Source organism: Anabrus simplex, chromosome 1, assembly GCF_040414725.1.
Source record: "Anabrus simplex isolate iqAnaSimp1 chromosome 1, ASM4041472v1, whole genome shotgun sequence".
NCBI lineage: Eukaryota > Metazoa > Arthropoda > Insecta > Orthoptera > Tettigoniidae > Anabrus > Anabrus simplex.
The window spans coordinates 898,269,582-898,292,196 of NC_090265.1; the positions used below are offsets into that span (position 1 = coordinate 898,269,582).

Below are 22,615 nucleotides of genomic sequence, written 5' to 3' on the forward strand. Positions count from 1 at the left end.
TCATGAATCTGTGTTATCAAAGCCGGTACAGTAAGAATGTATGACATAAATGATCAGAAATTTAGTTCTGTATAACCTTAGGTATGTAGTATTTATCGATAGGATTACTAATAATATAAATATTTGAGAATTAAATTTTAGGCCTTCCCCTAGAGTGTCATTCCACTCAACTTGAGTAAAATGATTTATAGCCTAGATTGTAGCAGCTCATCCCCCGACTTCACACACTGTTTTTCGTTAAATTCTCTTCAGGCGTTTTCTCGTGATGCGTGGACAGACAGACAGACAGACAGAAATTACGGAAAAGTAAAAAGTGCATTTCCTTGTTACTATGAACATGATAAATACAGAAATACCATTCTTTTCAAATTCTAAGCAATGTACAGACAAAAATCTTATTTTATATATACAGATAGGCATCCAAGAATTGCTGATTTTATATCCTCCTTCTGAATTCATATTTTTCGGGTGTTTCTTGATTTCGATATCCTCATGGGTTTTCCTTCCGAGATTCCAAGGGATAGCTTCTAGGATCTTGGTCTTGTCGAATGATATTCCGTGTCTTGTTTCACTGGAATGCTTGGCTGCAGCTGAAACATCTTGTGTTTTGGTTCTTGGAGTGACGGGTGTGTTCTTTCAGGCGGGTTGTGATCAGACGTTTTGTTTCACCGACCTAACATGTCCCGCAGCTACATTCAGTGTAGTATACTCCAGGAGCCTGTAGTTCTGTTGTGTCTTTTACTGGTGGTAGATAACGGGCGAACTTCTGGTGTGGTTTATAGATGGTTTTTATGTCCTGTTTATCCAGTATCTTGCCAGTCCTGTCTGTAGTGTTTCTATTGTTTGGAAGTATCACTGTTTTTGGGGCGGGTCAGTTCTTCCTCCCCGTTGTTTTCTCCTGTGGTGGCCTTTTCTTTGTTTTCTTCTGATTTTCTAAAAACTAGCCGGATGTTATTGAGTGAGTAGCCATTTCTCCTGAGGGTTCTCGTGAGGTGTTCTGTGGAATGTATAGAAAACAACACAGTTCAACCTGGAAAGGAACTAAATAATTCTTCACATTGTGGAAACTTCACTTCTCAGACACTTACAAGACTGTTGATGGAGAAAAGACTTGAAATCTCGAACTTGTAGTCTAATCGCCGGATAATAATATGGGGAGTTTTAGGAGTTAAAAATGGACCCTCTACAGTGGAAAGTGGATTCAGCAGCACTAAGAAGACAATTTTCTAAAAGGAGGTGAATGACGTCACATTGCAGTCAATGTTCGCGAGTGTATAATGATGTGTATGCTGAAAAATAATAAATGGAAAGTGCACTTGTAAATATGAGTTTTTTTTGTTTATGTACTATTTAGTTTGGTTTTGTGTTCTGGTATTAATAAAGAATGTTTTTTGTATCCATTGAGAAGTTCAAGAAGGGAAAGATGGATTTTTGCTTTGAACTTATGTCACTTCCGTCTTAGTTTGAGTAATATTTCACATTCTTTTTAGTTAAGATTGATAATTTCCTTTCCTTTTGCAGCCAGTTCATATGATGTATGTAGTGAAAAAAAGGCTTGGGGGGTCAGTTGGTGAATATCAGTGGACTCTCCAAAGAGATAGGTAATAGCACCTTCTGGCTCATTGAGGACAGCAGTGCCACGTCATGTGGCTCGGACGGTTGAGGCTCTGGCCTTCTAACCCCCACTGGCAGGTACAGTCCTGCTCAGTCCGGTGGTATTGGAAGGTGATCAGATATGTCATCCTCGTGTAGGTAGGTTTACTGGCACGTAAAAGGATTCCTGCGGGACCAAATTCCAGCACCTCGGCGTCTCCAAAAACCGTAAAAGTAATTAGTGGGTCATAAAGAAAAGAGCATTATTTATTACTGGGGCAGCAAAGGGAAATTACACTTCTCCTCATTTTCTCAGTATGCCCAGGACTGTCGAGGACAGTATTTTAAATTTGATATTTCTGATAAGGTTTAAGCCCCAGGGGCTCTTAACTTGGGAATGTGGGTTGACAACCATGGGACCATTAGCTGAGTTTGGCATTGCTTCCACTTGTGCTAGGCTCCTCACTTTCATCTATCCTACCAGACATCTCTTGATCAACCCTTGTTCTTTTCCGACGCCAGTGGTATTAGGTTTGCGAATCGTAGTGAGTCTTTCATTTCCACACCCATCATGGCCCTTATCTTTCTTTGGCCGATACCTTCATTTTTCAAAGTGTTGGGTTTCAGACGCCTTTAATTTTTTCTTTCTGATTAGTGTTAAAAGAGGATGGTTGCCTAGTTGTACTTCTTCTTAAAACAATAACCACCACCACCTCAAATGTGATGGTAGATTCTGTTATTTATCACTGATGCCGCTCAGCATCCACAGTATTCCTGGCCTGTTGTAAGAGGCGACTTAAAAGGGTCCCAGGGGCTCTTAAGTGTGTGTGTATGTGTGCGTGTGCGCGCGCGCGCGGGCGACCACAGGGCTCTTAGCCGTGTCTTGGCTTTGTTTCCACCTACTTGTGGCAGGCTCTTCACTGTCATCTGTCCTATCTGACTTCCTGTGGTCAACTCTTGTTCACTTTCAACCCTGACTGTATTTGGTTTATGAGGTCGAGAGACTCAGTTATTTTCCTGCCGTTTGTAGCCCTTGTCTTTCTTTGGCCAATACCTTAATTTATCAAAGTGTTGTACCTTTTACATTTTTCTCTCTGATTAGTGTTAAAAGAGGATGGTCGCCCAGTTGTACTTCTTCTTAAAACAGTAATCACCATCACTGTTAAGGTTTAACGAGATATCTTTCTCTCTAAGTAGAGAAAACGTAGTATGTCAGTAATTGAATATATAGATGTTGTTGTATTTAGATACCGTTGTTCTTCCACTTAGCAGTGTTCATCTTGCTGCTGAGTATTTACCCTTGGAGGATATTCACATTTTGTTTCTCCCTCTTGTAACAAGTCTCATGCTGCCCACTAATCTTGGAGTTATTCAAATCTATCAGTTCCTTTTCATGTGGATATATCTTAACTTTGAAGGAAAAACACAATATTTCCACAAATGTTTCACTATAAATAACACCAGTTTATCTCACCTTGTTTTGATTAATGGTTTCACTGCCCAGAAATGTCTTTCTCCTACCCATATCTTTGATCAGTCTGATGACTTTATCGTAGCGAATAGAAAGAGGAAGTGAGAGCACTTCAACTTGCTTCCCTTTACAGCAATTGGAGAAACTAGTGGCTACAGTGCGGAGGTTTGCCACTGCACCGCAACAATCGCTTTGGATGAAAAGATGGCATTGTTTATACTGGGTGCGCGCATTGTTACTTGTAGTGGGAGTAATTTTTTTAGTATAATGCCTATGTTTTGTAATATAGTGAGTGTGAAAATGCCATCGTGCTTTGTGCCGGGGTGTCGATCTGGTTACAGGTCGGGCGATGGTAAACATTTCTTCTCACCACCTGAAAATGAGGAGCATTTCTCTGAGTGGGCTAGAGCGATACCAAGAAATGACATGCAGCTTACATGTAAGTCTAAGATTTGCGAGTGTCATTATCATTATACGGAAGATCTTATTATAAAGGTAGACTCCTTTATTATTAATGGGGAAAAAATTGAAATTCCAAGGTAGAGCTTAAAGCCAGGAGCTGTCCCTCACATTTTTTCAAACTTACTGTCCTATTTAAGCAAGTCTCTGAAAATTCGAAAACCCCCATTGAAACGAGAGTTACTTAAAGAACGTTGGCTATGACAGTATTAACAGTAGTAGCCTAGAATGTAACGAACTAAATTTTCCCTCTACATCTACAATACTTAATAGTGACAATAATGTAAAAATAAAAGAATCTGGTCTCAGTTTGCCCTGTAAAGTAGCTGATACTGTAGTGACGTTGATGCATCTAGAACTACTAAATTTGAGGAGAGTTGTTAAAAACCTTGGTAGGAATTAAATTAGGACCAAAAAGAAATTAGCTGCATGCAGAGCTAAATTTAAGCAGATTACAAATAAAGTCAATGTGTCAAGTGAAGCTGAAGACAGTCGTAAGTTCCTTAGCAAGAAACAAAAAATACTTGTGGGCGCAATGCACAAAAAATTTAACACCAGCCCCAAAGATATGCGCTATTCTAATGAATTTATATTAGTTTGCTTTTGAAAATCAAATCCCCTAAGGGTTACAGACATTGTTTGAAGCACGAGTTACTTCCTCTCCCTACCAAAGCTCATTTGAGACGACTATGCAAAGGGTTCAGATGTAATTGTGGTGTTAATGGAAATGCTGTGAATGCAATTAAAGATTTTTATCTAAACGAGCAAGACGAAAACAAGCGACTGGGAATAGTGATTTCTCATGAGGTGAAATTGAGAGAGGACATTAGATTTATTACAGCTACCCTGTCAGTTGACAGGTTTGTTGATTTAGGAGACAAAACTCCCTACAACAAAAAGAACGTCATTGTCAATTACGCGCTTGTATGTATGTTTGTCCCTTTGTTGCACATCTGGATCCAGCCTTTAGCAGTGTATGCTATCAAGAATGCAACTCCTTTAGAGCTATTGTCAAAAATAATTATTCAGGTCATAATTCAGTTGGAACAAGGTGGGGTGAGTGTAATTGGTTTTACATGTAATGGAAGTCAGTGTAATATAAGGACGTGGATGAATTTGGGAATTTCAGGGATGAGTGATAAAATGCTCCATTGAAAACCCGCAGATCATCAAAGGCGAGTGTAGGCATTTTCTGATTCCGTGCATGTTTTTTTAAGTGCATACGTAATTATTTCCACGATAACGTGCTTTTGCTGTATAAAGGCAAAGAGGTGAATTACAACATATATAGATATATATACAGTTATATCAAATTGACACTTCACCTGAGTTTGCTGGTCTTCGAAGTTGTTCTAAGATAACATCCTCTCACATAGACCCAACTTCCTTTCAGATGATGAACACCAGCTTAGCTTTTCAGTTATTCAGTGCTAGTGTAGCAGGCACAATTAAGCTGTTTAGAGAAATTAAGCCTGATGAATTCAGTGATAGTGAGTACACTGAAATTTTCACACGAGAATTTTGCAGATTTTGCAGATGTCCTTAACTTTACATTGCCCGTAAAAAAGGGCTTTATACCGGGCAACTTGGCTGTGCGGTTAGCGATGCGCAGCTCTGAGCTTGCACCCGTGATTTGGGTTCGAACCCCACTGTCGGCAGCCCTGAAGATGGTTTTCCGTAGTTTCCCATTTGGACACCAGGTAAGTGCTGGGGCTGTACCTTAATTGGCCTTTCCTGTCCCATCGTCACCATAAGACCTATCTGTGTCGTTGCGACATAAAGCAAATAGCAAAAAAAAAAAAAAAAAAGGTGGAGGGGGTCTTTATAAAGGTTCTGTCACACAAAATATTGCTTGAATTTTTAGAAAACTTCACATCTCAGAAAAACACAATTTCATCTTTGCAGTTGTTCACAATCATGTAACTTATTTATTACTCTGTACAGAGTAACATCATCTGCAAAAAGCCTCATCTCTGATTCCTCTTCTTTACACACATCATTGATATATACACTGACTGACAGAGCAAATGCAACACCAAGAAGGAGTGGTCAGAACTTTATGCCAATTGCAGGGTAGACTGACGTCACTGAGGTATGCTCATGATGTGAAATGCGCCGCTGTGCTGCGCATGTAGCGAACGATAAATGTTACACGGCGTTGGCGAATGGCCCACTTCGTACCGTGATTTCTCAGCCGACAGTCATTGTAGAACGTGTTGTCGTGTGCCACAGGACACGTGTATAGCTAAGAATGCCAGGCCACCGTCAACGGAGGCATTTCCAGCAGACCGACGACTTTACGAGGGGTATGGTGATCGGGCTGAGAAGGGCAGGTTGGTCGCTTCGTCAAATCGCAGCCGATACCCATAGGGATGTGTCCACGGTGCAGCGCCTGTGGCGAAGATGGTTGGCGCAGGGACATGTGGCACGTGCGAGGGGTCCAGGCGCAGCCCGAGTGACGTCAGCACGCGAGGATCGGCGCATCCGCCGCCAAGCGGTGGCAGCCCCGCACGCCACGTCAACCGCCATTCTTCAGCATGTGCAAGACACCCTGGCTGTTCCAGTATCGACCAGAACAATTTCCCGTCGATTGGTTGAAGGAGGCCTGCACTCCCGGCGTCCGCTCAGAAGACTACCATTGACTCCACAGCATAGACGTGCACGCCTGGCATGGTGCCGGGCTAGAGCGACTTGGATGAGGGAATGGCGGAACGTTGTGTTCTCCGATGAGTCACGCTTCTGTTATGTCAGTGATAGTCACCGCAGACGAGTGTGGCGTCGGCGTGGAGAAAGGTCAAATCCGGCAGTAACTGTGGAGCGCCCTACCGCTAGACAACGCGGCATCCTTCTTGGAACCTGTTTCTGCCTTAAAGTACCTATACATACTCTTCAATTTTTCACTAAAATTGGTTTGACTGCCAGTTATGCTTGCCATCATGTTATCCTTAGCTGACGTCTTTGCTAGATTCAATTTCCTAGTAAGTTCCTTCAATTTCTCCTTACTTCCACAGCCATTTCTAACTCTATTTCTTTCCAACCTGCACCACCTCCTTACTCTCTTTACTTCTCTGTTATAATATTGTGGATCTTTACCATTCCTTACACCTTTGTAGATACAAACCTATTTTCACATTCCTCAACAATTGCTTAAAACCATCCCAGAGTCTGTGTCCTTTTTTATTTACTGTTTTCCACCAATCATAGTTACTTTTTAAAAACTCACTCATGCATGTTTTATCAGCCATATGGTACTGCCTAATTGTCCTAATTTTAATATCTTCCTTTCTTTCACATTTATTTTTAACTACCACAAAAACAGCTTTGTGATCACTAATAACATCTATTACTTTGGTTTCTCTATAGAGTTCATCTGGTTTTACCAGCACCACATTCAGAATATTCTTCTCTCCTGTTGGTTCCATCACTTTCTGAATCAGATGCCCTCCCCATATTAACTTAATTTGTCATTTGTTGGTCGTGCTTCCTGTCATTCGCATTACCTTCCCAATTGACATTTGGTAAATTGAAAACACCCGCTTCAATCACGTTCTTTTCCTTACCGTTTCCCACATAGCTGATTATTTTATGAAATAATTCTGAATCAGGGTCTGTGCTACCCGTACCCGTTCTGTACACTCCAAAGACATCAAGTTGCCTATTAACTGTAGAAATGACCGGCCGAGTTGGCCGTGCGCGTAGAGGCGCGCGGCTGTGAGCTTGCATCCGGGAGATAGTAGGTTCGAATCCCACTATCGGCAGCCCTGAAAATGGTTTTCCGTGGTTTCCCATTTTCTCACCAGGCAAATGCTGGGGCTGTACCTTAATTAAGGCCACGGCCGCTTCCTTTCAACTCCTAGGCCTTTCCTATCCCATCGTCGCCATAAGACCTATCTGTGTCGGTGCGACGTAAAGCCCTTAGCAAACTGTAGAAATGAGCCTTACACCTACAATTTCATGTTTGTCATTTTTTTTTTTTTTCGTAGCTTACAAATTCTTGTTTCACCAGAATGAATACTCCCCCTCCTACCATTCCTATCGTATCTCTACGATATACACTTCAGTTTACAAAGGTGAAAAATGAAAGTATCCTCCTAATTCAATACAATAAATATTCCGTCATTAGACCCCACCTCCATCTCTCCAACTCAACACCACTCCCCCCTCCTCACACCAGCCCTGGACCGCCCCTTCCCCCTCCGCTCCTCCCATCATAGCAAACACAGTCGAACCAACAATAGACTCGATCACGCGAACGAGACCGTTACTTTGAGAAGGCCAGGCCATTTGAGAGGACAACCACCTGCTAAACACCGTAAGTTTAAGCTTTCTTCACACCCATTTTACACTTCTTATCACCCCACGTTTCTCACACAACCTCATTTTTCCGTTACTGATTAGAACTTCATTGACGGTTTCCACTAGATCACTTACAGTTTACTATGCATCTGTCTTCTACCTAACACAGCTTCTCAATTTTATATCGCGGCCCTTCCGACCCTTCATAATAAGGCAAGATACCAGCCAACATTATGAAACAATAATCGAGAAAGGGACCGCTGGATTGAGAAGATTTTGAGAATGCTGCTGTTTCTAAAGCTTTAAATTTCATTGATGTTTTTTCCATGTCACAGGCTTTTCGCCTGCACGTCATATTAGGCTTGGTTTCTCAAAAATGTTTGTTCCCGCTCCCCTCCTGACCAATTTTATGTGATGGGTTTCTACAAGGATGATTTTCGACAGTGATTTCAACCTGTTTGTTATTGCTATTAAACAATATTTTGTTAACTATGAGGTCCACAACCTCACCATGTGCTACTATTGTTCATTTCCATCTGCATCATTTGTTTTTTCATTCCTTTTTCTTCTTAGGTTAATACAGTTTTTAGTTTCAATTATTATTTTAAATTAACAACTTTTCACTGAATTTTGTCGCAGTGAGTTGTTTTTTGCTCTGCATATTGATGAAATATTGTATATACATATGCTAATTTTGGTTTCTGTCTAGGCTCTCTTTTATTTGTTTTTTCATTTGCTCCTTCGTTATGTTTTTTAGCATTTTTTCAACTTATATTATGTAAATTTTTTCAAATCTCCCCTCATTTTTCACTGAAGATGGCTCAAACGAGCCGAAACATGTTTGAATTTGTTTACTCCGTCTAATGATGGAATATTTATTTTATTGAATTAGGAGGATACTCTCATTTTTCACCATTGTAAAGTGAAAACCATCAGTACGGAATGATTCTAATATCTTGTAATACACTTCAGTTCCATGAGAAAATTTTGGCATCCATTATATCCTTTCTCAGCCACAATATAACTCCTATTACAATATCTGGTAAGTATATATATCTATTAAATTACTTAATTCTATTAGTTTCTTTACAATACATCTACAGTTGAGCACCAACATTTTTATGTCATCCCTACTTTATTTCCAGTTCCCTGTTCTCTTATCACTGCTCCCTAGGCCACCCCATTTCCCTGAATGTACCTCCCTATAACCCTTCTAAACAAATTTCCTAACTTATATGTATGGCTGCAGTTTAATTGAAGGCCATCTGAGCGCAGATCCCCTCTCCTACCCACCCATTAAGATCTAGAAATCTCACTCCCAGTTTACTACATACCCATTCCATAGTCTCATTTAAATACCCAGTCTCCTTCCAGTCAGTATCACTCCTACACAGTATTCCACTGATAACAATCTCTGCTTCCTTTAACTTCACCCGTGCTGCATTTACCAGGTCCCACACATTTCCAACTATGTTATATCTGCTTGTCTTACATTGTTAGTATCAATGTGAAACACTACCATCTTCTCCTTTCCTTCCTCCTTCCCTTCTACCTTTCTCAACTTCTGCCTTAATGTAATTCCTGGATAACACACTACCCTGGTACCTTTTCCCCCCACACACTTTTCCAACATGTCTAACAATGGCATTCTCCATGACCAGAGCCTCAACCCTACCCACCTCATTTGATCCCCTCCCCTCTTGGTCAGTCCTATCTTTCCTGACAGTTGCAGAAGCTACTTCCTCCTCCCTTCTCTCCATCCCATGACCCTGTTCCACTCTCTTTTCCTATCCACTACTCCAGATTTTCCTTTCCTACCTTTTCCCTTCCTCCTTTTTCTACACTGCTCAGCAACAGTTCCCTGTTCATCATCTTCCCTCAGTTGTTCTACCTGCAGTGACTCGTACCGATTTCTCACAGACATCTGTCCTGAATTCTGATCCTGAATGGAACCCTTAGCCTGCAATCTCCTTCCCCTTAAAACATTAGACCACCTGTCTTCTACAATTCCCCCCTTTCCTTCCCATCACTCTTTTACACCTACTTTATCCTGTACATTGTTTGAGAGATGCCTACTTTCCTTCCTGTCCTCTGAGAGAATCCTAATTATCTCCCTCAAACTCTCCAACTCCTCCCTCATGCTCCTTAATGCCTGGCTACACCCACAGTTCCTACACTTGCACTCCTTAGCCATTCTTTACTGAATAATGAAAAGAAAAGGAAAAATAAGATAACTTATTCTGTGCAAAATAAAAATGAAAGGAAAGAAATATTGTCTAGGATAGTTCACAAAGATCACTCGACAATAAGGTAATTAATATAGGCTACTACTACACTACAATACTACTTAGTTGTATGATTTTTTATTCCTACAGCACCCTAACAGGATGAAAATTGCTTTTAATTACTGGAAACAGACAATAATACACAAGAATTACATAATTCTAAACTGCAGTTAAGTCTACCCTAATTACAACTGAATTCTAGTAAGAAAGTTACTACACATACCATTAAGAGTAATCTTGAAAGGTACTCTGGAAATGGTGGACTACTTATGGAGCGGAGGATTTGGGTATGTTCTGACGGCAAAATTCAATCAAGATCCTTTCGGTATTTTGGTATTTTGCGTTCTCTTAGTTATGACAATCGCCCTTCTGCTGTGGACTTTTTACATTTACACGTGCTGTTGTCTGTGTATATACCTACCAAACTCGCTTCGACCGCAAATTGCGAGTCAGTGATAGACTCCCCCTCACTTCGTTTGTTAGTCATATCTGTGCAATGGCTAAAGGAAGTGCACGTAAGAATAAGGAAATTAAAGATTCTGCAGAGGTCAAACTTAAAGAAAAAGTACTACTCACGGATTGGGAAAATGAAATAACACTTCCTTACAAGAGAAACGCCACAAAACAGGATTTAGTGTTTCAATTGGCAGGTTACATAGTAAGAAAAAGTGACAAACATGTTGACTGCTTAGATTGTGCTCGCACCCTTCATAGTGAACAGCCACCTGAGTTTCCATTGGCAGCATCTACCCTCATTAAATATTATGACACAAAGAAAGGCTTGCGATACTTGACACATCCTTCATTGCGTGTGTGTTTGGGTTGAAAATGCAAGTAGAAGAGGTCGTCTCAGAAAAATTGCGATCAGAACAAAATTTATGGCGTGATATATACTTTTTGCATGTGTAGACAGCATAGACTATAGTTGTCCGACCCACAGACTTTGGATGCAACAGTGATCACAGATATGACCTTGTGGGAAAATAAGTGTTTCATTACATTAAGTACCAATTCTTCTTCCGTACGAAGGAAATAAATGAAGAGCTGCTATTGTCCAAATCAGCGAAATCGTCCCGGAAGTTCTCCAAGGTTTTGGATAACTAACCCTTTTGAGGGCGGGTTAAAACTTTTTGTATATGTCTTAGATAATGTGAAATGCATAATAGTTTCAACTACATTTCAATACTTTGTAAATCATTTCAGAATTACTGATGTTCAAATCTTTTCAGAGGATAACATTAAGCCATTGAATTAGTGTGTTTACCACCTTCCTCTATTCAAATATTCCTGGACTGTACACACATGGCACATGAAAGGGAATAATTCAATGGTCATTCTGGCAACCGGAAGTCTTAGCGAATTTATTTCATGTACATTTTGTATATTGCTTATTGTATTAACGTGAGCAGTGCGGTTCATCCATAGCTACACTATCGCAGCCTGCCACCACCGCCTATTAACTACGAGAAAGCGCTCACTTCCTCTTTCCATACACTATGTCGTTACTTTCTTTTGGCCTAAGTCACTACTGTTAAAATACCGGTTTCTCCATGGGAATATAGCAACATGTACTATTTCTCCGTATATGATTCGCCACTAGCCAGCTGCTGACTAAAGGGTACCATTTCTTCAATAGAGCAACAATAAAATTGAATTCAAATGTTAAGGAATTATTAGAACACTTACTATCAGCCGAGGTTTATTTCTAAGGAAATGAATCAGTGTCTTCGTGGAACAAAGTTTTCCTCAGCTTTTCTTGTTTCATATGGCATAAGTGCAAAAGATTATTGTGTCTATCTCATCTTGGTCGCATGGAAGGACATGAAGGTAACTAGACGTTAAGTATGCCCCATTTTAATGTTCAAGAATTGTGAGTGTTCAGTCTGTTTGAAATGCTTTGCCAATGCTAGTGGGATTTTTAAAATGAAAAGCACATTCCTGTGGCTGAGATTCCGTGTAAAACTAGATATCCCGAGGTTACGATCACCAGCATCAGCAGTCGCATTTATGAGACTAGGTCGTAGAGAATAGTTGCAAAGAAGCCAGATTCTCCAGCACATTTGAAAGTGTAGATCATTTCAACCACTGAGAGCCAAAGTGGTCTTAAGTTAAGAAATGTCAGTTTTTGAGTCACACCACTCAGTGCACTTATGACGCATGAAAATCTGTTGTGAAGAAGTGGTATAACGATAACTCCCATGGGAGACGCTTGAGAGCGCTAGATGCATTCTTCCCATCACGCCAGAGTGGAGCGCATTTACACGAATAGTGGTATAAGTCAAACGTCACAGCCAAGACACAAAACTCAGTCAAGGAAATGGAAATATCGTGGCTATAACTTTTGGTCTTCAGAAAGCAAAAGCCTTTTATTTGAGGAACTTGTATGTGTATAACTTTGGAATTCATGATCTCAAAACAGACTGTGGCTTTATGTACACTTAGGATGAGATTTTGGCATCAAAAGGCTCCCAAGAAGTAGGTTCGTTCCTTCTAAAGCATGTTGAACTCCATGCCCATGATGCTCATCATGTGATAGCATACAGTGACGCAGCAACTGGTCAAAATCGGTCGGAATTTCTAAATCTGAATTTGGATAGAGATTTTAAAGAACTCAAGAAATGAAATCTAAGTGGTTGACCATAAGTTCATGCTATTAGGACACTCTTTTCTTCCAAACGATTGCCATTTCTGAGTTATCGAGAGAAAATCAAGAACTGCTCAAATTTTCACTCCGGTTGATTGGTGTAATACCATTCAAAAGGCAAGGAGAAAACAACCCTTTGCCGTTTATAGAATGGCTCTGAATGACTTTGTCTCAACAAAAGACATAGAGAAAAGTGTAACATTTATGAAGATGAACATGCAAAAAGTGTAACATTTAGGAAGGTGAACATGCAAAATGATAAGTTCAGTCAGCTTCATGTTCGATGGCTTCGTTTTCAGAAAGACTCTCCTCATCTCATTCTCTACAAGGAATCTCTTGATGAAGGAATCCCTTTCAAAACTTTGGACGTTACTCCTTCACATTGTGTTCGTTGTCATCCTCGTTTGTCTGGTGTTCACCTCATCCCTCGCAACAATGCTGTGCGACCTGTCACCAAGGCTAAGAAGAGACACATGATGACCCTTCTCCCATACATCCCTCCGGTGAATTCGGCTGTGGAGTATGGACCTGATTATGTCGACCCATTACAAGAGGAAGGTGATGTAGATTGTGAAATTGAGTAAACTGGCAACTTCTATTATAAAGTCTGTTTAAATTTCAGCGTGATAATTTAATTTTCAGAAATTTTGACATTTGGGCAAAACAATTTATTTATAATCATGAGTGTCCGTACTGCTGAAATTAATATTAATATTGAGAAACTGAAAGATAAAGACAAGTGTAGAGAACTAGAGGATGAGTATTGTAACAATAATACATTAGGAAATGAAACAGAAAATGTAGAAAGGAGATGGGAAACTTTTAAAAATGGGATAAAAGAAGCAGCTAAGAAAACGCTTGGAGTCAAAGAGAGGAAAAGGGCAAAGAAGGAATGGATAACATCAGAAATGATAAGTAAAATGGAGGAACGCAGGAAATGGAAAACAGTAAATACAGAAGAAGGAAAGCGTAACTACAGGAAGTTAAATAATGAATTAAGAAGAGAAACAGAAAAGGCAAAGAAGAAATGGTTGACAGAAAAGTGTGATGAGATAGAGCAACTGGAGAAAGAAGGGAAATATGACTTGATGTACAAGGAAGCAACAAATATAGTATTCAGAGAAAAGAGAAGGAACAACAGCAATAAGGAAATAGAGGCTACAGATGGCACAATGATATATGAACCCCAAGAAATAATGAAAAGATGGGAAGAATACATAGAATGGCTATATGATCGGGACAATCGACCAAATGAAGAAGAACTTGAATTAGAGGAGGAAGATATGGTTAAAGAGGATGATAAAGGGGAAACCATACTGAGAAGGGAGATCGAAGCATCACTGAACGAGATGAAAAATAGAAAAGCAATGGGAATAGATGAGATTCCTGTTGAACTGTTAAAAGCGTTAAATAACGAAGGGAGAAAGGAGTTGATTGGGTTATGTAATCAAATATACATGACAGGAAAATGGCCAAAGGACTTCAGTGAAATCATCTTAATCCCTATGGAAAAGAAAAAGAACAGCAAAAAATGTGAAGAACATAGGACATTGAGTCTAATTTCACATGCAGCCAAAGTCTTACTGCGGACGCTCAACAGAAGGATATATGGAAAGCTGAATAACTTTATAGGTGAAGAACAGTTTGGTTTCAGGAGAGGAGTTGGAACAAGAGACGCCATTGGACTTCTGAGGGTGATAGGAGAGAGGTACATAGAGAAAAACAGGAAGGTTTATGCTGTATTTATTGACCTTGAGAAGGCTTTTGACTGTGTCAGATGGGACAAATTGATGACAATCCTGAAGAAACATGGAGTTGATTGGAGGGATAGAAGGCTAATAAAGAATTTGTATATAAACCAGAGAGCAAGAGTGAGAATAGGAGATGAGTTGAGTGAAGAAATTGAATTAGGAAGAGGTGTAAGACAGGGCTGCTCTTTATCACCGACACTATTCAACATCTATCTCGAAGAAATAATCAATGAAAGTTTTAATGGAAATAGTGGAGTTTGTGTTGGAGGTAGGAGAGTAGAATGTATAAGATTTGCAGATGATATGGTTGTGATGGGAGAAAGCGAACGTGAAATGATACAAATGTTAGATAAACTCAACATGAAACTAGAAGAATATGGAATGAGAATTAATAAGAAGAAGACCAAAAGTATGATAATTGGAGGAAAAGGTAGAAGTTGTCATATTAGTATAGGAGGAGAAGAAATAGAGCAAGTCAGTAACTTCAAGTATTTGGGAAGTATGATCAGAGATGATATGTATTGCACAACAGAAATTAAGAAAAGAATTGCCATAGCAAAAGAAGGCTTTAGGAAAAAATCAAAATTATTTTGTGGACCACTAAACAAAGATTTGAGGAAAAGACTTGCTAAGTGTTACATTTGGAGCATAGCGCTGTATGGCGCAGAGACTTGGACATTGAGAAAGAAAGATGAGAGAAGATTGGAGGCACTAGAGATGTGGGTATGGAGGAGAATAGAACGAGTGAAATGGGAAGACCGGGTAAGGAATGAGGAGGTATTACGAAGAGTTGGAGAAGAACGAAGTATTTTACAAACCATTAGAAGGAGAAAAATGAACTGGGTTGGACATTGTTTGAGGAGGGACTGTTTACTGAAAGAAGGAATAGAAGGAATGGTGAAAGGCAAACGAGGAAGAGGAAGGAAAAAATATCAAATGTTGGACAATATCCAAGGAAATAAATATTCGGACATGAAAAACTTGGCGCAAGACAGGCAACAGTGGAAGAGGTTCATCCCATGACAAGACCTGCCATAAGGCAGAATACCTAGATAGATAGCGTAGCTAGCATTTAACAACAGAGCAATTATTTTGACTCAATCTGTTAGAGAAAAATTTGTAATGGAAGCCGTGCTGCAGTTTCACATCTACTGTACAACATTATGTTTCGTTAACAATTATTTTATAAATACATTACCATATTAGAGGTTAAAACACAACCTATACATTTGCCTTTTACTCACCTTCGAAAAACATTTATTGGAAGAGTGGTACAACTCTTGATTTTTTTTACCATTTTACCTGCTGACAGGAAAAGTGGTACTCCCAAATTTTAGGAACGATAAAAGGCAATTTAAGGAACAAATAACTAAAGTGTCTTTATTAAATATAATTTTAATATATCGCCTGCATATTTCATCAAATGAATCATGGATGCTTGTGAAGCCTGAATTTACATGAAACGAAATGCGAAACCTTTAATTTCTCAGAATGGGAAAAAATTGACTTAGACAACTTTGGCTCTCAGCGGCTCATTTGTTGAAGAAAGATGAGAGTAATGACTGCACCAGCAATCATATTTACCGTCCTACTACTACTACTACTACTACTACTACTACTACTACTACTACTACTACCACCACCACCTGCTCTTTCAGTTTATCACCTAATGGTTCGTAATATTTTTATGTAAAACATTTGTATTATTTTAAAGCTGTTGCAATTGTTTAATTATTTTACAAAGATATTAATTCTTGCATAATATGTAGTAGAAGTGTGTTATAGGAAGAATTTGTAACAGCAAAAAAAATATACTCACTATAGCAGATTGTCGTTATATCCGATATCTGGTAGAAACCTCATACACATTAAAATTGGTATGCAACAGCAATGAGTTTGTTCAAAACTTGAGTTTTCATATATTTTCATTCTACAGTTTGCTCCTTAGTTATTTTTTTAATTGCAAGACAATGTGAAGGCATATGTTCAATTTAATTCTGAAAAATTGGAGTAGTATCACTCCAGTGGCTTCTGTGGTAAATCTCATATATGTCTTGAAGACATATTTCAAGTGCCAGTAGAGTAATGATGACCTTTTTGCTCTAAATTTACATGGGACCGGGCGAGTTGGCCGTGCACGTAGAGGCGCGCGGCTGTGAGCTTGCATCCGGGAGATAGTAGGTTCGAATCCCACTATCGGCAGCCCTGAAGATGGTTTTCCGTGGTTTCCCATTTTCACACCAGGCAAATAATGGGGCTGTACCTTAATTAAGGCCACGGCCGCTTCCTTCCAACTCCTAGGCCTTTCCTATCCCATCGTCGCCATAAGACCTATCTATGTCGGAGCGACGTAAAGCCCCTAGCAAAAAAAAAAATTTACATGGGAATAACCTTTAAAGAAAATTTAACCAGGCGCAAGAAAATCCAGTGAAACCAAGTTAGTGCTTTCTCGCTTAGCATGTCATAAATTTCAAGTTCCGATTCACATCGTATTAAATTATATAAAAATACTTCACTTATCGCGTCACAGACTTTCTCTATTAACCTTTTAGTGTGATCACTTTTTTCTAGTGCAGAAAATGTTCTTTTTCATCCCCTGTGAAAGGAACTTGATTTCAACATATATTAGAGCCCTCGCCACAGGATGCAGCTCGGGGAAATTTGCCCAAAAGTGGGATATGGCCGTGAATTTCTGCACTTTACAGGGTAAATTACACCTTTGGGAAGCAAGCCTCAGGAAAGTTCAACTTTGCTCTGCGCTGAATAACCGAGTAAGCCTCTTTGTGCTTGTAATTTGCTTTCCATTCAAAAGTTAGAAATGTATTCTGTCTTGAGCGCTCCAGTTTTCATTGATATTGCTGAATAACCCAGTAAGCCTCTTTGTGCTTGTAATTTGCTCTCCATTCATAAGTTAGAAATGTATTCTGTGTTGAGCGATACAGTGAAGGGTTGCAAATATTTTTTGCGTTTTAGCCTACGTAATGGATTAAAAACATAATCGTGTGAAGTTGACTAGCATGGTGCTTATTTATTTTGTGGTATGGTTATGGATACTTAAAAATTCATGAAATCGCTGACCAGTGAAGGCAAAATTAAAATCCAGAAAGTAGACAGGCATCCATATCATTCAACAGCACCGCGTATATGTTGAAATTCGCACCTTCAAGTTTAGAACTCGAATCGATCGAAGTGTTGTTGCATTGAAGATGGCGGTCAGTCAGTCATTCTCTCACACATGGCGAAGTTTTACTACCAAATAATTCATGGCCGAAGTGTGACAAGAAAAAATGTTTAATTACCCACTGAACTGAAAGGTAAAGCTTCACTTCACATTTGTTTTAGAAAGAGTATGTGATCTTCAATATTTCACTGATACTTTTATGGGCCCCAGTGCAAATGTTTTTATATTTATTGTCTGGTGTTTTTCACACCTTTTAATACACTGTTATTTAATAATCCCCAGTAAAAAAGATTTTCATATTTGTCTAGTCTTTTTTAAGCCTTTTAATACTCTGATCAATAGCTTATATCTTGCACTGTATCCATACATACACTACGTAAAATGCATGCATGGTATAGATGTTGATTCCCTTAGGGAACCTGAAATGTTTGTCCTGAATTAGTAAATTGATAATACCAATATAAATGGTCTGTTATTGGACATTATCAATTTTCCTACTAACTCATTCCTGGTTGCCAGCATTTTGCCCTAGTGTGCTAAGTTGGGCTCCTCAGTTGGTAAATAGCACACCCACCAAGACACATGGCTAGTGCATACCGTGGAAGCTACTGCATAGGCTACTTGGAGCCACCGGCAGTGCCAATGCACTTTGAGAGACTGTGTCTCATTACCAAAATATGATGCCTGCTTGGCCATCAGATGATACAGATGTTGATTCCCATAGGGAACCCAAAATATTTATATTGGTATTATTGGTATTATAAATTTACTCATTTTGGGACATATATTTCAGGTTCCCTATGGGAATCAACATCTATATCATCTGATGGCCAGGCAGGCATCAGTTTTTGGTAATGAGACATAGTCTCTCAAAGTGCATTGGCACTGCGGTGGCTCCAAGTAGCCTAAGCAGTGGCCTCCACGGTATGCACTAGCCATGCTTCTTGGTGGGTGTGCTATTTACCAACTGAAGAGCCCAACTGAGCACTGGGGCGAAACGCTGGCAACCAGAAATGAGTTCTCTGTTAAATTTTATAATGTCCAATAACGGACCATTTATATTGGTATTATTAATGCATGCATGTCGAGAAAAAAAAAAATGTTTACACGTAACTGGTGGATAGTTTTTTCTTTCATGTATTCAATAGTATGTTTTCTCTCTTAACAAAGTCTCATTTCTTGGCCTCTGCAGAAACATCCTAACAAGATTTTTCTGAATAAACTAATCTCTGAAATCAGTCATCCACTCTGCACCATAAGCTTGTATATTGTCTTATCACTACATCTGAAGAACCTCCGTGGCTCAGACGGCAGCGCATCGGCCTCTCACCGCTGGATACCGTGATTCAAATCCCGGTGACACCATGTGAGATTTGTGCTGGACAAAGAGGAGGTGGGACAGGTTTTTCTCCAGGTACCCCGGTTTTCCCTGTCATATTTCATTCCAGCAACACTCTCCATTATCATTTCATCGCATTTATCACTCATTAATAAAAATCACCTTGGGAGTGGCGACCCCATTGTAATAACAGCCTATATATTTCATTCATTACATCCTTGACCCAGTCAATGCCTGAAAAACAGGGTTGTAGGTTTTCATTTTCATTTTCACTACATCTGACAAAACAGAATACCTATTCAAAATTACGTATGTACCCCTTCAAGCTACATAAAAGTCATTACCTATATTACATTAAAGAAACATAAGTTATAAATCAAGTTGCTAGTTTATACAGATAGGGATGCCAACTTCCAGATTAACTCAAGAACTTTTGCCTGCTGTAGGAGCGACGATATAGTTCGGCATCAATCCCAGCAGTTTTGATGTGTCATTTAGTTTCAAGTTTGGATGTGTTGTTTGGACTTCATCATCGTTTCAAATTAAGATTGTAAATTGTGGCATACCAAAGTGTTTAATTTATTATTGGTTATATAAGTACATGTGTCTCCCAGTTGTAGCGTGGCTGAAGATGACCCAATATATGGGGTCGAAACTAGTCCCAATTTTATAACAGACCGAGCTTGATAGCTGCAGTCGCTTAAGTGCGGCCAGTATCCAGTATTCGGGAGATAGTAGGTTCGAACCCCACTGTCGGCAGCCCTGAATATGGTTTTCCGTGGTTTCCCATTTTCACACCAGGCAAATGCTGGGGCTGTACCTTAATTAAGGCCACGGCCGCTTCTTTCCCCCTCCTAGCCCTTCCCTGTCCCATCGTCGCCATAAGACCTATCTGCATCGGTGCGACGTTAAGCAACTAGCAAAAAAAAAATTTTAAAAAAATGTTATAACACAGTATAAAAGCTTATGGTATTGAATAGGTGGAATCTTCTCTACCCTTTGATAGTGATCAGTTGTCAATACGGACTATAATGAAACTCAACTTATGAATTGTATAATTCTTACTTAGTATTCTTGCATAGCATTAAAATTAAGCGATCTATTACTTAGCGTTTATTTCTAACAAGTTAACTACTGCTATCGGCCACATTATTTACGGAAACATGTTCTCTTTCATATCGAATTCTGTTTGCAGAACACCAGTCGGCAAGTGTTACTAATCGACTCTGACATCGCCTCCCGAGTTCGATTGTCGACGAGGGAGCTCCCTAGTGCACATTGCGAGAAAACTACCGAGGATATAATCACTGGAGTGCATACATATTAATAATGGAAATATCATGTGTGCTTAATCATTCGTAATAACGGATGCATCAGTGATTGGGTTCTTGCAATATGCGAAGGATAATACACAGTTTAATATAAGAATTTTCAAGGGACAGAATAGAATTGCCATTACAACGGAGTTCTCGCTATATGCCGTACTCGCTATAGCAGACTTCCACTGTAGGTGCCTGATTTTTTTAACCCATAATTTACATAATTTAATGTGCATTGTACAAGTAAAGATGATAATTACAAACTTTTATTCTAAATAACTTGTTTTAAACTCTCCCTCCTTATCCTTTCTGATTTATTTGTATCCAGCTAATTTTTACCAGTCCTTTTCATCTCCCTTCTCTTGGGATAGGAATTTTCTCATTTCTTTTAGCAAGTTGATTTATATAATATTGATATTGTTTTATCTCAGAATAACATCAACTTTGCCTTATACATGTCTTAAGGCTATTCTTGTTTTGTTTTTTGTTTTTTCTTAGATTATTCATGAGATTATTCTTTCTCTTTCTTTTGTAGATGCTGCTAAAAGGAGACAGTTACCAGCTTGGATCAGGGAAGGACTGGAGAAGATGGAGAGGGAAAAGCAAAAGAAATTGGAAAGAGAAAGGCAAATCCGAGAAAGAGAAGAATATTTACAGAAAAAGAGAGAGGAGGAAGAAAATGCTATCAATGAATTAGAGAATAGTGGTCAGCCAACAGTGCCTAAGAAAAGTAAATTCGTAAGTAGTATTATGAGATCATTTAACTTCTCAGGCAGGTATTTAAATGTCGTAGCTTCTGCACTCCAGACAGTATTTAAATTGGCTAGCAGAGTGCGATTTCATAGCACTTCATAAAATGTTTCATATTTCAGAAACTGTACAAGTTAGTAAGACTATTTCAGTATGACTTACCAATAGTGTCTTGAATGTCCCTGGGTGTGAATAGTGGATACCTGTGGATGATTTGTGAAGTTCCTACAGTTTTATTCCAAACTTTGCATCTTTCTGAGGGATGTACTGCTCTAGGGCTAACCAACCTATTTACAAGGTCGAAGATTCATAGATTGTCATATTTTGTGATGGAAGGTAGGCAGATTTCATATTTTCATCACCGTATTCACTCACACATCAGCCGCACTTTGAATGCCATTTTTGAGGTCCCAAAATAGGGGATGTTGCTATTACGCGAACAATTTTCAGACAACGTTTTTAAAAGACCTGGGGACACATTGTGGCCATTGAGACTATTATTAAAGACCTATTTATGTAATAGCAAAGAGATGCCGCGCTATTGCCAGTAGGGCTTTTGAATAATACGGTATTATAACAGGCTGAGACCGGTACATCCAACGTCAATTTAAGCATGGTAAATATTGCGCAAAACATTTAAAACGAGGAGTGATTTCAGTACAGCTTCACTGAAAGCTGTGATGAAATTTAATGATGTATCATTGACGTTGTCAGACTGGGAGCTGACTGTGGTGCTGTTTGTTCTTACATCATGTGTTCTGGAAATATTAATTGCTATTTTATAATATCCAGCCTAAATGTGTTCAGTCCAATTACTTGAAATTTGTAGTCAGCCTGATGAACGTCTAGGAGATGTGCGGGTCATGTTCTTGCATCAGCTGCTTTGTCAGTGGTTCAACCTTCACCTTGTCATACCTTATCATGAAGACCGCTGCGAGCTTGATCACGTATTTGTGCTGAGCTGACAGTGCATGATACATATACAATCGTCATACGGCGTTGTTAATAACACATGAAAGTTATCAACGCATAAATCTAACATGATAATGCATACTGTATGAAATGAGTAATGTTGCCTAAATTGTTGAACTTATAAAATATTTCACTGCATACACTAAAGGATTTCAACTTATTTACAAACTTACAAAACACTAACTGTACAAAGAGACTATGTATTAGTTTATATTCCATTCATAATTTACCAACACTGTAGGTTTATCACTTGCAGAGGGGCTAAATAGTTTATATATAAAAAGCTTGGGAGGAAAAAATACATAATATTATAATCTTGCAATACCATGTCATAAAAAGAAAAGGAACTGCTTGTGAGCGTTGACCTATTCAGAATCACCAGCAGAGTGGCTAATTTCACTTCCGTCTACGTTCATATCACTCTCTGAATCATCGCTGTTTCCGTCAGTCCATATCTTGTGGAGATTCAAAATCTCATTAATTTGTTGTTGTTGTTGTTGTTGTTGTTGTTCTAGAGTCGTCCTCTCTGTATATCTTGTCATATTCTTTTCTATA

General features: G+C 39.1%; 1 protein-coding gene across 3 annotated transcripts in view; it reads left to right on the forward strand.

Annotated features, from left to right (window-relative positions):
* Nucleotides 1-22,615, forward strand: part of LOC136857726 (arginine/serine-rich protein PNISR) — a 248,435-nt gene that overhangs the window by 114,389 nt on the left and 111,431 nt on the right. For all 3 annotated transcript variants that reach the window (XM_067136603.2, XM_067136602.2, XM_067136605.2), the window contains exon 6: nucleotides 20,874-21,076. In XM_067136603.2, coding sequence (XP_066992704.2) covers nucleotides 20,874-21,076 — 203 coding nt within the window. The remainder of the gene's footprint in view (nucleotides 1-20,873; nucleotides 21,077-22,615) is intronic.